General features: G+C 39.4%; 1 protein-coding gene across 3 annotated transcripts in view; it reads right to left on the bottom strand.

Moving 5' to 3' along the window:
* The window catches only part of CHAF1A (chromatin assembly factor 1 subunit A), a 1,619,257-nt gene that overhangs the window by 1,336,864 nt on the left and 269,250 nt on the right, over positions 1-13,143 (bottom strand). For 2 of the 3 annotated variants that reach the window (XM_044090585.1, XM_044090586.1), the window contains exon 4: positions 11,581-11,625. The exons of the other annotated variant lie outside the window; for it this stretch is intronic. In XM_044090585.1, coding sequence (XP_043946520.1) covers positions 11,581-11,625 — 45 coding nt within the window. The remainder of the gene's footprint in view (positions 1-11,580; positions 11,626-13,143) is intronic. 3 annotated transcript variants of the gene reach the window in all.

The following is a 13,143-nucleotide window of genomic DNA, read 5'->3' as shown; positions in this document are numbered from 1 at the left end:
TTAAAACCCATTTGTCCTGGGTAATGAGTTCCCAGTTTTTTGCATGCAGGGCGAGCTTTCCTCCTAAGGGAGCAGGCAGTTGATCAGAGCTTGGAGAGGGTAAGGTTAAGTCATTGTGACATTTTTCTGTAGGGGGTGTCTTACTACTTCCTGCTTTGGAAGTGGGAGCCCCCCCCCCACTGCTTTGGCCTGTGTGTAGCCAGAGACCAACCTAGGTGGTCTGCTGTTCCTGGGTTTGGACTGAAGCCTGGAAGAGACTGGAAAAGACCAATTCTTTGAAGGCCAATGCCTACTAAATATGGGAGGCTGTACTTGCAGGAAATCTTTAACAGTTTGCATAGATTTAGCTTTTTCCTCCATCTTTTTGAGGACGACTTCTGCTTTGTTACCAAACAGGTGGTCTTGGTTTAAGGGAGCATCCAGTAATTTAGCTTCAACATGATCTGGCAAGTTTTGCTCCTTAAGCCAAGCATGCCTAAGTAGAGACCCAGTGACAGCAGCCCTGCAAGATGCTTCTAAAGAATCAAAACCAGATTGCAAAGTATGTTTACCAACTTGTTTAGCAGAATGCATTAAATCCTGTAATTCTTCATGTTCAGCACAGTCAGGAATCAACATTTTCTGTTTAAGTAGTCCCATAATATGCTGCTGATACTTTAACATATGAAACTGGTAATTTAAGGCCCTAATGACCCAAGTAGCAGAAAACTGAAGAGCAGACTCTGTGGAGCTAGGGATATAGTTTTAACCCTAGCTAACCACCGCTGAGCTATGCGCAAATCCGCACTAATGCGGTTTTTATATCAGAAAGATAAGAGAAATTAGCCTAAAATGGCCAATAAAACTACAATTTCTGGGCTGAAACACTTCTCCAAGGACAGGAAGGCTGTTCAAAGTTCCCCACACTCACATGCTTGCAATGCATCTTATGTCCCTTCCTGCCTTCAATGTCAGAGAATTCAGATGTCACCATGATAGACTGAACCGACACCTCAAGTCTCTCTCACTCCAGCTATTCAGAAAGTTACATAACCCACTATACAGTTTTTTGGAGGTGGGGGAGGGGGGGACTCTTTTGCAAACGTTGCAGTACTGGAAATTATGCACTGCACCAAAACAAAAAGCACAGGAACTGACCGCCCTTATGAAGGATTTTGCTTTCCACAGCCACATCCTCCTTTTTGGTACTAAACATAAGAAAAGTACATGGATCTTGTGATTTAAGAGATGGAGCATAAAGCTATCTATCAAGCTCTAACACCAAGTAATACAGTGGCTCCCCCTACCTCTTGGAAGCAAAATCTCAACATATGGTTGCAGAAGTATTAATCAACCTACCTTACTAGAAATAAGCTTGCCTTCAATATGAAGAACATGTTAACAATAGCAAACAAAACTAATGAATGACCTTCAGATTCTTGTCATTGTGTTTGTGAGCAGGGCTATCCCACCATTAAGATTACATGTACCAAATAAAAGAAAATACTTCGTGGATACGGCAACTGTGGAAAAAAATAATGCAATCACAACTTCTAATTTCTCTAAGTCTTTTGGGTTTCTAATACCATAACAGGAACGGACCCCATTCCTACGTCAAAGTACGATTAAACTTCATGAAATTAGTACTATTTCAATCTTTGATATCAGCCAAAAGTGCTCTTCAGAGCACCTGCAATGTGCCCAGTAATGACTCCTCCTACATGGTTTGGTAACATACCTAAATACGACTGGAGATTCTTTTTTACAAGACCCGTTGCTGCTACTACTATTGGAACCGTCTGGGTTATCATTCTTCCACATAGCTCTTGTTTCTGCCTGCAGATCCTGATATTTTATGACTTTTGTGTCTCTCTGTACACAACACACTGTAGTCACTGGGTGTGGTGATTTCAATGATCAATGCTACTCACCTTCTTTGAGACACTATATCCTGTTTTCTAGCATCGACCGTTTAAACTGTTGGTAATGGGTTGTCCCATGTGATAAAACATTTTCTATGATGCTTTACGGTTCTTTTTTTCCAGTGTTTTTCGGCTACTTCAGTACCATGATGTTCGCACAACCCCCAGTGTAAAACATTTTCTATGATGCTTCACGGTTCTTGGTTTCCAGTGTTTTTCGGCTACTTCAGTACCATGATGTTCGCACGACCCCCAGTGTGACAGTCTTGCCATATCATTATGCCTTTCAGTACAAAGTCCTCCTGCCATCAGAATGTCGCAACCTGCAACGAGGTGTGCAACTGTTTATAACTCATTTGTCTGTTTCTCCCACATGTTCAATGGGCTTTGTAACCAACACGTACGTAGCCCACTATCTTGGGCTGCCAATATTAACCTTTTATCTCTTGGTTTGAATTCACCTCTCAAACATTAGTGTGTTCGATCCTGATCAACATGAGGTTCTTCCAGAAGTCTTCTATACTTGCAACTCAATTTATGCTTTTCCCACATTCCTTGCCTTCTCATCTGGTCCCTCACCTTATATTCTTTTTGTTTTTTGGCACATTCATCTGCTGCCTGACTTATCTACTTCTGGTTTGATTTCCATTCCTGCTAGACGCAGATATGCTTCTGCTAAATTAAGCAGAGAAATCTTACATTTATTCTCACATTTCAAAACTTTCACTACGTTAGGGTCTTGTGAGGTCAGATGTGTGTGGAGTCCCATGACTGCAGATGTATACATAATAAATTTCAAGGAGGCCCATCCCTCCATCAGAACGGGGAATATATAATCTTAGGTGAGCATGAAGCATCCCTGTTTTCCTATCTAATCTATCAAACACATTTTAGGGCCAATCACTCCAAAACTAAGTTAGGACAGGAAGAGCAAATTGGTTTATAGCTTGAATTTTCTTCCTAGATGTCAGTGCTGTTTTCAGGATCAAGTCTTCTGAAATATTCCTTACCAAGTTTTATTCACATTTGTTAGTGTTTTATTGTTGACCCTTCATCAATTCCCAAATATTTATACACTCCCTCTTGCTCAAGTTCTTTTATACCACATTCTTGTCCCAAACTGATGTTTTCTTGGTGCTGCAGTTTTCCTGCTTTAAAGGTTGCTTTTGCGCATTTATCAAGACCAAATGACATTCTTATCTTAAAAAGTTTTGACAACTTGCAGTTGTGCTTTCAGTTCATCTGATCAGCTATACAGCTTTAAATCGACAAAGAGAAGATGAGAAGTCTTTACACTTCGTTTTCTAGGAGCCAAATTATAGCCATGGCCTAAGCTGTTAGACAGCTTAATGGGTTAAGGGCAGCAAGGCAGAATAGCAGCAGTGACAGACACCCAGAAATATCCTCCTTGGAATTTTTATCCCTGAGATAATTTGTCCTTTATCATGGCTTAATTACAAAGTGGTCTGCCACAGTTTCATGGTCACTGTAATGTAGTCAATCAGTGTAGGGTGTATCTTGTACATTAAGCACTCTTATCCATGAATGTGGGATACTATCAAATGCTTTTTTGTAGTCAATACCTCACAGCAAGAGGTTCTCCCGTTAGATTCTTGGCTGGAGCGTCTTCTGTGCGGAGTCCATGTCCTCCCCGCGGTAGAGTGGCATTCGAAAGACATGCGAGAATGGGTGTGCCTTCGTTAAAGGTTGGGCGTCGGGCAAGCATCTCTGCACCATAAAAATCTACTGCCAATCATTAGCGGACCGGAGTTACGCTGTGGCGATCCTTAACCGGGAAAAGCTGAAAGAACAACAAACATGCCATACCTAGATTCTTCCCCTTTTACAGTTCTCCACTATGACTAACAAATGATCCTTTGTTCCATACTTAGTTTTATTGTCCTTTTGTTCTACTATCATAATTGAGTTTTCTTTTAAATGAATATAAACTCTCAGCATCAATTCCCGTGTATACTTTATACGTCATCGGAAGGGTAGGGTAGCTTACAGGTTCAATATTAAGTAGGAGCATTGTGTTTCCCATTAACCAGGTTAGTGTTTGTTTGGGATGTGCATATAAATAGTTCTTACTCCTGGCTAAATCTTTGTAGAAAGAAATTAATACTTTCAGCCAAAAATTACATACTGCATCTGGGCCTGGGGTTTTCCAGTTAGAGGCTTTTCTTAATTTTGTTTCAAACTCTCTCTCTGGCACTTAATCTCATTTCATATCCTTTACCTTTAAACTTCTTAATCTTTCTTTTACTTCAATCCATTTATGTTCCACAGAATCTTCATAAATACTTCTGCAAAATGTCATAACCACAACCAGAAGACAACTGATGATGTGCGAGGGAATATTTTAAGGCTGAAAGTGAATGAAATTGTGCAAAAGGAATTTAAGCACATTTTAAGACAGTTTAAGTTGATACCAACTGCAGCTATAGTGTGACAGTTTATTTAGATTTACTATGTTATCTAAACGCAGCTAACTGCCTGTGTAAATGAAGATATCTGCTTTTCCTGAAATTTTTACATGTGTACTTTATTGCGACTGTGCTAGTGCAGTAGCTGTGACTAACGCAAGGCAAGTTTAGATACTTGGCTCTTCTTTTGGGAATAATTGTTTAATTACCTGTACGGTTCTGGACTATGAATTCACTCCTGCTATGGGACTAACCCTTAATTCCATATTACTATTAATGTCTACAAACATTGTAACTGTCCTAATTATATTTTGCTCCTGCTGCTTTGGTTATCTGTATTGAAAGATCTCAGCACTGCTCTGTACTTTCTAAGAACCTTATGCACAACTGAGCGACAATATAGTGTTTTTACCTTAAATAGATCTGGGAATCAAAACGCTGTTTTTATTTACTACTACTACTCAAAAGCGATTCTTTACCCATTTACTCGACCTTGCGTGTAAATTGGAGTGTCCTTACACGCTCAGACTTGGCCTTAATCCAGTCAGCAAAAGGACACCCAAATTTGTTGCTTATACAAGCTATACCCCCAATTGTGTAAACGCTCACTTTTATGGTTGCCTAGACCACTTTAGTCGGCAACCTATACTACTTGAATTTCAAGTAGTGCTCCCCACTTTGGACGTGTTCGCTACAAAGATGGCCTAAGCCACTTAACACTAGCAATCTGATTTATGTGGGTAGCCTAAACGTATGTATTGTCCTAAACAACACAATTGACCATGTCTGACTGCAATTATTATTTTATGTGATTTATTTTAAGTTTATGTACTAATATTATCTGTTTATCCTTATTGCTCTATGAACACAGTGTTTTTTACTACTTTAATATAACTCTCTCATTTGTTCTTCAGCTCTCACCCGGACTTAGCCCTGAGTTTTCGCCTGGGTGGACTCCCACACCTCACTTTTCCTTCTGCATTCTCAGCCAACTACTCTAGAATATTTTATCAAACCCTGCTATCTCCTGCAAGCCTCAAACTCAAGAACTCAAGAAAGTATGTTTACTTATGCCACAGCCTTGAAATTATATACCCAATAAACCCTGCTAGGTGTTCTGTTTGCTCCCAGCCAAGTTAGCCAGCAGCAAACCCCCTTGTTCCTTTATCTCCTCTCCCCCCCTTGCCTAGACCCCTACTTATCTTGATCTCATTCTCCCCTTAGTCTAGCTCAGTCCCGTAGAGCCCTGGTGTATTTCAGTGCAATTCTGCTTTTGTCCACTAGATGTCACCCTTTCCTCACAAATATCTAATTCACTAATATCTACTTCTATTTCACTTGCCCTTACTTTTCCTTTATATTCCCATCCTTTCTCATTTTCTCAGTCCACTCCTATCCACTATTCCTAAGCCACCTCCACTTACCTTTGTGCTAGTCAGCATTCACTGTTAAGTTTTTCCATCCTCTACTGACCACTTTGTGTATCCCGCTCCATTCGCCCTGCGGGCCTCACTCCGCTCCCCTACCCTGCCCCCAATTCCCACCCGCCCCAGTACCTCTAGCCTTATACCCTCTTAACCACACCCCTTTACCAATCAACCACTCATTGAATCACTCCTAGCCACACCCCATATCTAGACATCACCTCCCCTTATTTATAAATCCTCTCCCTTCCCACCTACTCCATCTTCCCAAGCTAATACCTACTCTTCTCCCCACAAACCTACTCCATCTTCCCAAGCTAATACCTACTCTTCTCCCCACATATATACTACACTTTCTTCTACCATGCCTTACAAATACCAATGTTTTTATACCCTCTTACTCCTGATTACTCTCAACACAGCTTACCTCTTACTATGAACAACCACTCCTATTCTCCTCTTATCATCCCTTCCAAACAAATGCTAATACCTTTTCCTGCTCTATCTACAACCTTCCCAAATGCCACCATTAAACCTAATTTCTCTCGAGCCAAATATCGACTAACTCATATTAAATACTCCATGTTAAGCAATAAAAAAATGCTTTACCAATATTGCAAATCTCCCCAAGATTACAATTTCAAATTTCTCCACTCATAAAAGACGGAGACATCCACCCCAACCCTGGCCCAAGCCCTACACCAACCCCCATAAACTACAATCTTTACCATAAGGTCCCATTACCAACAACCAATCCCTCCAAATCACTCTCAATAGCCAATCTCAACATACGTAGTATATGTAACAAAATACCACAAGTTCATGCCCTTTTGGATGTCCAGCAATTTGATATTCTCTGCTTAACCGAAACATGGCTTAAACCCACAATAAAAGATACAGAAATTATCCCCCCAGGCTATAGTATCATTCGACAAGACCGTTTGAATAAAAAAGATGGAGGGGTTGCAATTATATATAAAACAGGACTGCAAATCAGCAAAATGAATTATAACCTACCTTCTGATAACAGCATTGAAATAATTATTACCAAACTGATGCTTAACTCCCATAAATCAGTTTACATCATCTGGTCCTACCTTCCCCCAGGTAAAAATCTGACTATATTAGAAGACCTCCTAAATTGGTTTTCCACTAATCTTCCTCAAGAAACAATTCCACTAGGAGATTTTAATATTGATTGGAATTTATGTAATAACACCAATCCTTCTTCCCTTATTAACCTCTATGGCTTTTCTCAGGCTATAAACACTCCAACCAGAACAAACATAACAATAAAAAAAAACATCTTAGACTGGATTCTAACAAATTGTCCACAACAAAACTTTACAACGGGAACCCTCCCAGATGACCTTAGTGACCACTCTCTCATATATATTATCAGACATAAAACATGCTTAAATATCCCCTATTCAGTAAGAACCATCCGCAGCAAAAAACACCTTGACCAAGAACTGTATCTAACTGAACTTAAACAATGTAGCTGGTCTCCCCTAAAGTCTCTCCCTATAGATGAAGCTGTTAATTACTTTAATAACACCTCCCTAGCAATCCTAGACCAACATGCCCTAATCCGTTCCATAAGAATGAAAAATAAACCAGCTCCATGGCTCTCAAATCATACTAGGAAACTTATCCACAATAGAAACAAATCTTGGGCTAAATGGCGGTCCACAAAGAATATAACTTACCACCAAACCTTTAAACAACAAAGAAATATTACAAAAAAAAGCTATCCCACAGGACAAAAAGAACTTTTATATACAACTACAACAAACATCCCTTCAACAACCACAAAAATTCTGGTCTACTGTTAACACACTACTATCCCCAGGCAGAGTTGAATCACCCACTCCATTAGGCTCCAACCCAGACTGTCCAATGCAAACAGCTAATGCCTTTAATTCTTTCTTTACTACCACTATACTAAAACTAGCTAATCACCAAAACCCAGATACATCTAACTTGCCCAGACCAAGCTCTACTCCTCCCCCTCTTCACCTAGAACCTATACCTACCTCCTATATCTCCTCTCTACTTCAAAAACTAAAACCTAACACCCCCTCAGCTGACCAACTACCAGCCGAATACCTCAAAATAGGAGCCAAAGCCATTGCCTACCCAATCTCTATATTAATCAATAGAACCTTAAAAGAAGGCTTAATCCCATCAATCTGGAAAATCTCATATATTATTCCTCTTCACAAAGGTGGAGACTCTACTGAATTCTCCAACTTTCATCCCATAACTCTACTCTCCCCACTTGCTAAAATTATGGAGAAATGTATCCATAAACAACTTATTACCCACCTACTACACCATCAGCTCCTAGCTGTCAACACGGTTTTCGGCCATTTCATAGTACCACCACAGCCTTACTATCCTTTACTAACTGTAACAATATCCTCTGCTTTCTTTGTAGACCTATCTAAAGCCTTCGACATGGTTAATCATCAACTTCTCCTCCAACTACTGAAATCCCTCTCCTTCGACCATTCTGCCATGAACTGGTTCACATCCTATCTGGACAACCGAAAACAAGCCGTTCTCTGGCAAAACCATCTTTCTGACCTTCTTCCTACCGCTCTAGGTGTCCCACAAGGCTCTATTTTAGGTCCACTACTGTTTTCCATCTTCATAAATGATCTTCATCTCTCCATTCCACAGTCTACCTGTATCCAATATGCCGATGACTATCATTTGTTCTGCCTCATCTCAAACTGATCTTCATTCTCACACACAAAAAGCCTTCTCTACTATTGAACAATGGTTCTCTAACCACGGTCTTCTCCTTAACCCTAAAAAAACCAAACTACTGCTCTTTACTCCACCTCATGCATCACCCCCCTCTCCATTTCACACTTACATCCGACGATGGTACCATTATCTCTCCTGACCCCACTACCAAACTTCTAGGAATTACTACTGACAATCAACTAAAGTTTGACTCATATAAATTCTACAATTAAATCTACTAATAAAAAACTTGGATCCCTTTATCGCATTAAACCTTTACTGACACCAGTAGCCAGAGCCACAATAGCTAGAACTCACTTAATCTCTACCCTGTTATATGCTTCCCCCATATAGAACAATCTTTCTAAACATAATCTTAACAACCTGATTAGATCATACAATAATATTGCTAGATTTGCGACCAACTCCCCTTACAGGACCCACCACTGTCAGAATCTAAAACAGCTAGGATGGCTTGAATTACCGCTACTACTACAATTTAACCAACTAATAATCACCCACAAAGCCCTTCACCAACCTAATAACACCCCAATTCTCTCTACCCTTATAAGACCTTATAATAATTTGAAGAGTCTGCGCTCTGCCAACAAAATGTTGATGCACACTTCCTTCTCAAATAACTTAGCAGGTAAATCTTTTTTCAAACTCCGTGGGTAAAATATGGAATCAAGTACCAAATGACCCGACTACCTTCACCTCTCTCCCACTATTTAAAACCAAACTAAAACTCTCTCTCTCCAATCACTGGTTATGCTCTTGTAACAACCCTGACTAACCATTTTCTTTTACTTACTACCTGACACTAACAAAATTTTATTTTCTACCATAAATCTCTACTTCTCATCATTTCATTATAACTAACCCTTCTCCTTAGCCTTTGCACTCTCTTCCCTGAGAATTACTTTTGATCTATAATCCTAGTAACCATTTGCTTGTCTTATTCTTATTTTTGATAACTCTAGAACTATTACTCTATACAAATGTCATTGCCTATTTTTGTTTTCCTTGCATTGACTCACAATGGTGTTTTTAAAATGTCTATTGCTACAACTGTAAAATCTAAATGTTATAGAATGTTTTTGTATATTTTTATTATGCTTTGTAACTGGAGCTTTTCTTCCCGGGCCTCCAATGAAAATGGACATGTATCCAGTTGGACTAGCCCGGTCAACAAATGTAAAATAAAATAAAATAAATAAATAGAAATATCTACATATTAAATCAACTCGAAGAGAAAATCATTGTTCACATTTAGAATGCACTGCACTTTTACACTGTTGAAAACTATACAGTTACTGCCATAGTTCTGCATGGAATGAAAATTACACACACACATTCATATACAACGGATATAAAAACTGCACACAGCTCTGTTAAAATGCCAGGTTTTTGTGATATAAAAAAAGACCACAATAAATCATTTCAGAACTTTGCCCACCTTTAATGCAACCTATAATACTTGTACAGTTCAACTGAAAAACAAATCTGTTCGGGAAAAAATATACAAAATAAAAAATGTGCAATAAGCTGGTTGTATAAGTGTGCGCACCCTTAAACTAATACAATGTTGAAATACCTTTTGATTTAAATTACAGCATTCAGTCTCGTCTTCTTGGGTAGGAGTCCATCACCACAGCACATCTTAATTTGGCAATATTTGCCCACTCTTCCTTGCAAAAGTGCTCCAAATCTGCCAGATTGCAATGGCATCTTTTGTACACAGCCCACTTCGTCACCTCACTGACTTTCTATTGGATTTAGGTCTGGGCTCTGGCTGGGCCATTCCAAAACTTTAATTTTCTTCTGGTGAAGCCATTCTTTTGTTGATTTGGACGAATGTTTGGGGTCATTGTTGTGCTGAAAGGTGAAATTCCTCTCATCTTCAGCTTTCTAGCAGACACCTGAAGGTTTTGGGACAAAAGTGACTGGTATTTGGAACTATTCATAACTCCCTCCACCTTGACTAAAATCCAGTTCCAGCTGAAGAAAAGCAACCCCAAGGCATTATACTGTCACCACTATACTTCACCATAGGGATGGTGCTTCTTTTGGTGATGAGAATAGTTATTTTGCACCAAACATGCCTTTTGGAATTGAGGGCAAAAAGATCAACCTTGGTCTCATCAGACCATAACACATTTTCCCACATGCTTTTGAAAGACTATGTATTATTTTGCAAAGTTTAGCTGGGCCTGGATGTTTTTCTGTGTAAGAAAAGGCTTCTGTCTTGCGACCGTACCCTGCAGTCCAGACATATGGAGAATAAAGGAGATTGTCACATGCAGTACAAAACCAGTACCTGCCAGAAATTCCTGCAGCTCCTTCATTGTTGCTGTTGGTCTCTTGGCAGTCTCGCTGACCAATTTTAGTCTAGTCTTCTCATCAACTTTGGAGGGATGTTCAGTTCTTTGCAAAGTCACTGTTTGGGACCATATTTTCCCCACTTTTTGATGACCGTCTTCACTGTGTTCCACGGTATATCCAATGCTCTGCATATTTTTTGTACCTTTCTCCTGACAGATAATCTTTCAACAATGAGATCCCTTTGATGTTTTGTAAGATCTCTGCAAACCGTGGCTTTTGCTATAGTAGGGAACAGAGTAAAGGTCAGGAAAATCCTACTATGACAGCTGAACTTTATTTGGGATTAATCAGAGTCTCTTTAATTTGGATGGCAGATGTGTACCCAAGAAGACTGAATGCTGTAATTAAACCAAACGGTGCTACAGTAAAGCATTAGTTTAAAACTGGGTACACTTACACAACCAACTTATTGTACATTTTTTTTATATTTTTCCCCCAACTGATTTGTTTTTCAATTCAATTATACAGGCTATAGGTCACATCAAAGATGGGAAAAGTTTTAAAATTATTTATCATGGTCGTTTTATATCACAAAAACCTGGCATTTTAACAGGGGGGGTGTTCACTTTATATCCACTGTATATCCACACACACTCAAACTTGTGGGAAAACAGATGTAGTTGATGCTACAAGGAGAAACTTAAATATTACTATGAATTTAATAACAATGCAGAAAGAAAAAAAGCTTACTTTTTGTATATGTGCCTTCAACCCTCCAGCAATTTTTGGTTTCACCTAAAATAAAAACTTGGTCAATATACTCTGCATGAATACTGAATAATTACAGTACAAACCAAACATTGAAACTGTTTTTTTTAAACACAAAGCAGTCTATATTATATAAGAAATTTAAGCCTAAATGTGCTTAGATAGAATTTAAACTACAAACTCAAGCTATCATTTAAATCAATACAGCAGCTGACATTAAAATACTGGGATCAGTGCCACAGGGAAAAGTAGTTGGGAGTGAGCACTGCAGTATTGAAAACCAATACCCACGTATCCACTGCTACGGTGGATTATCACACAGCTGTCCTGTGCTCACTAGAGGGATCGCTACTCTGAACAACTAACAGACATCCTGACCATGACTCAGGGTGGGGCAACCAACAACTCATGCAAGACTGCAGTGGCAAACCACGATCTTCCCCTGCAAAAAAAGGTCCACTACATATTGTTTAGAAAGGGTATGTATGAAGTCCAGATAACTATCTCCGGAGTTCCAGGCACACAAATTCCTGAAGAAAACTTCAGAAGTGATGATCAGTCATCAAGAGTGGGTCCTACTATGCCCTTATGCAATCCTTCCACGGTAAATTACACCTAGTAACATGGACACGATTATTGTATAGAAAAAAATGGTGGTCAGATCATCTAATCATGTTCCACATTTAGTAATAAGTGAGCCAACTAAAAGCATCAAGAAAACACAGGAACATCTGTCCTCTGTTCTGAGGATAGTGGACGAAAACTGGCAGGTGGACAGCTTTATTTTTATTCAGGATTAGTTTAGACCAACTTTGAGCATCAATGGCAATACATCGCACAAAACTACCACCTAACAAATTGTATACGGCACCACAGCCATAGCAGACCACCACATAGAACTCCTAATACACAGACATACTGCCACTAGGTAAAGGGTTTTCAAAATTTAAAACAAAGAATATGGCTGGCAGTTCAAGGGGAGACTGAAGTTTTTCCAGAACAAAACAGACCGGGAGTACTGCAAGGTTAAGGAAAGGCTGACCCGGCAGTAAGCTGTCAAGAAAAGTAATCAACAAGAGGAAAATGGGGCGAGAGTGGGCTCCCTACTGAAGAGGTGGAATCCTGACTGCAGAGTCATGGAACACAAAAAAACTTTTTCTAAGCGTTTGGCAGGAAACAAGTACCCCTACACTCCATGATTTGAGAGGCAAGACCAACCCCCCCATCCACAACAAACTTGCATACAACTCTGAGATGAACATACAAAGATCAATTTATTTAAGTCCATTTTTCCTGAATGTCTTCCCATTCTAGGACTCTGCAACCAAAGACCCAAAATTTCAAATGGTTACCTGGGAATGCAGTAGATAATATGGCTTTATAATTAGAGTACTGATAATGCATTAAAGCTCAGCATGCGTTAGTAACTGTAGCAAAGGACGAGATGCAGTTTCAAATATTGTTCGCAGTCCTAAACTAAAAGAATACCCTTTTTGGAGTCAAGTGGGAGGATACCAAAGTGGGGACTGCCAAAAGTGTGCCAAA

The sequence above is a fragment of the Protopterus annectens genome, chromosome 13.part0 (assembly GCF_019279795.1).
Source record: "Protopterus annectens isolate FY-2018-M chromosome 13.part0, PAN1.0, whole genome shotgun sequence".
NCBI classification, from domain to species: Eukaryota; Metazoa; Chordata; order Ceratodontiformes; family Protopteridae; genus Protopterus; species Protopterus annectens.
Note: the sequence above shows the minus strand (reverse complement) of the source record. Positions and strands in the feature narration are given on the sequence as shown.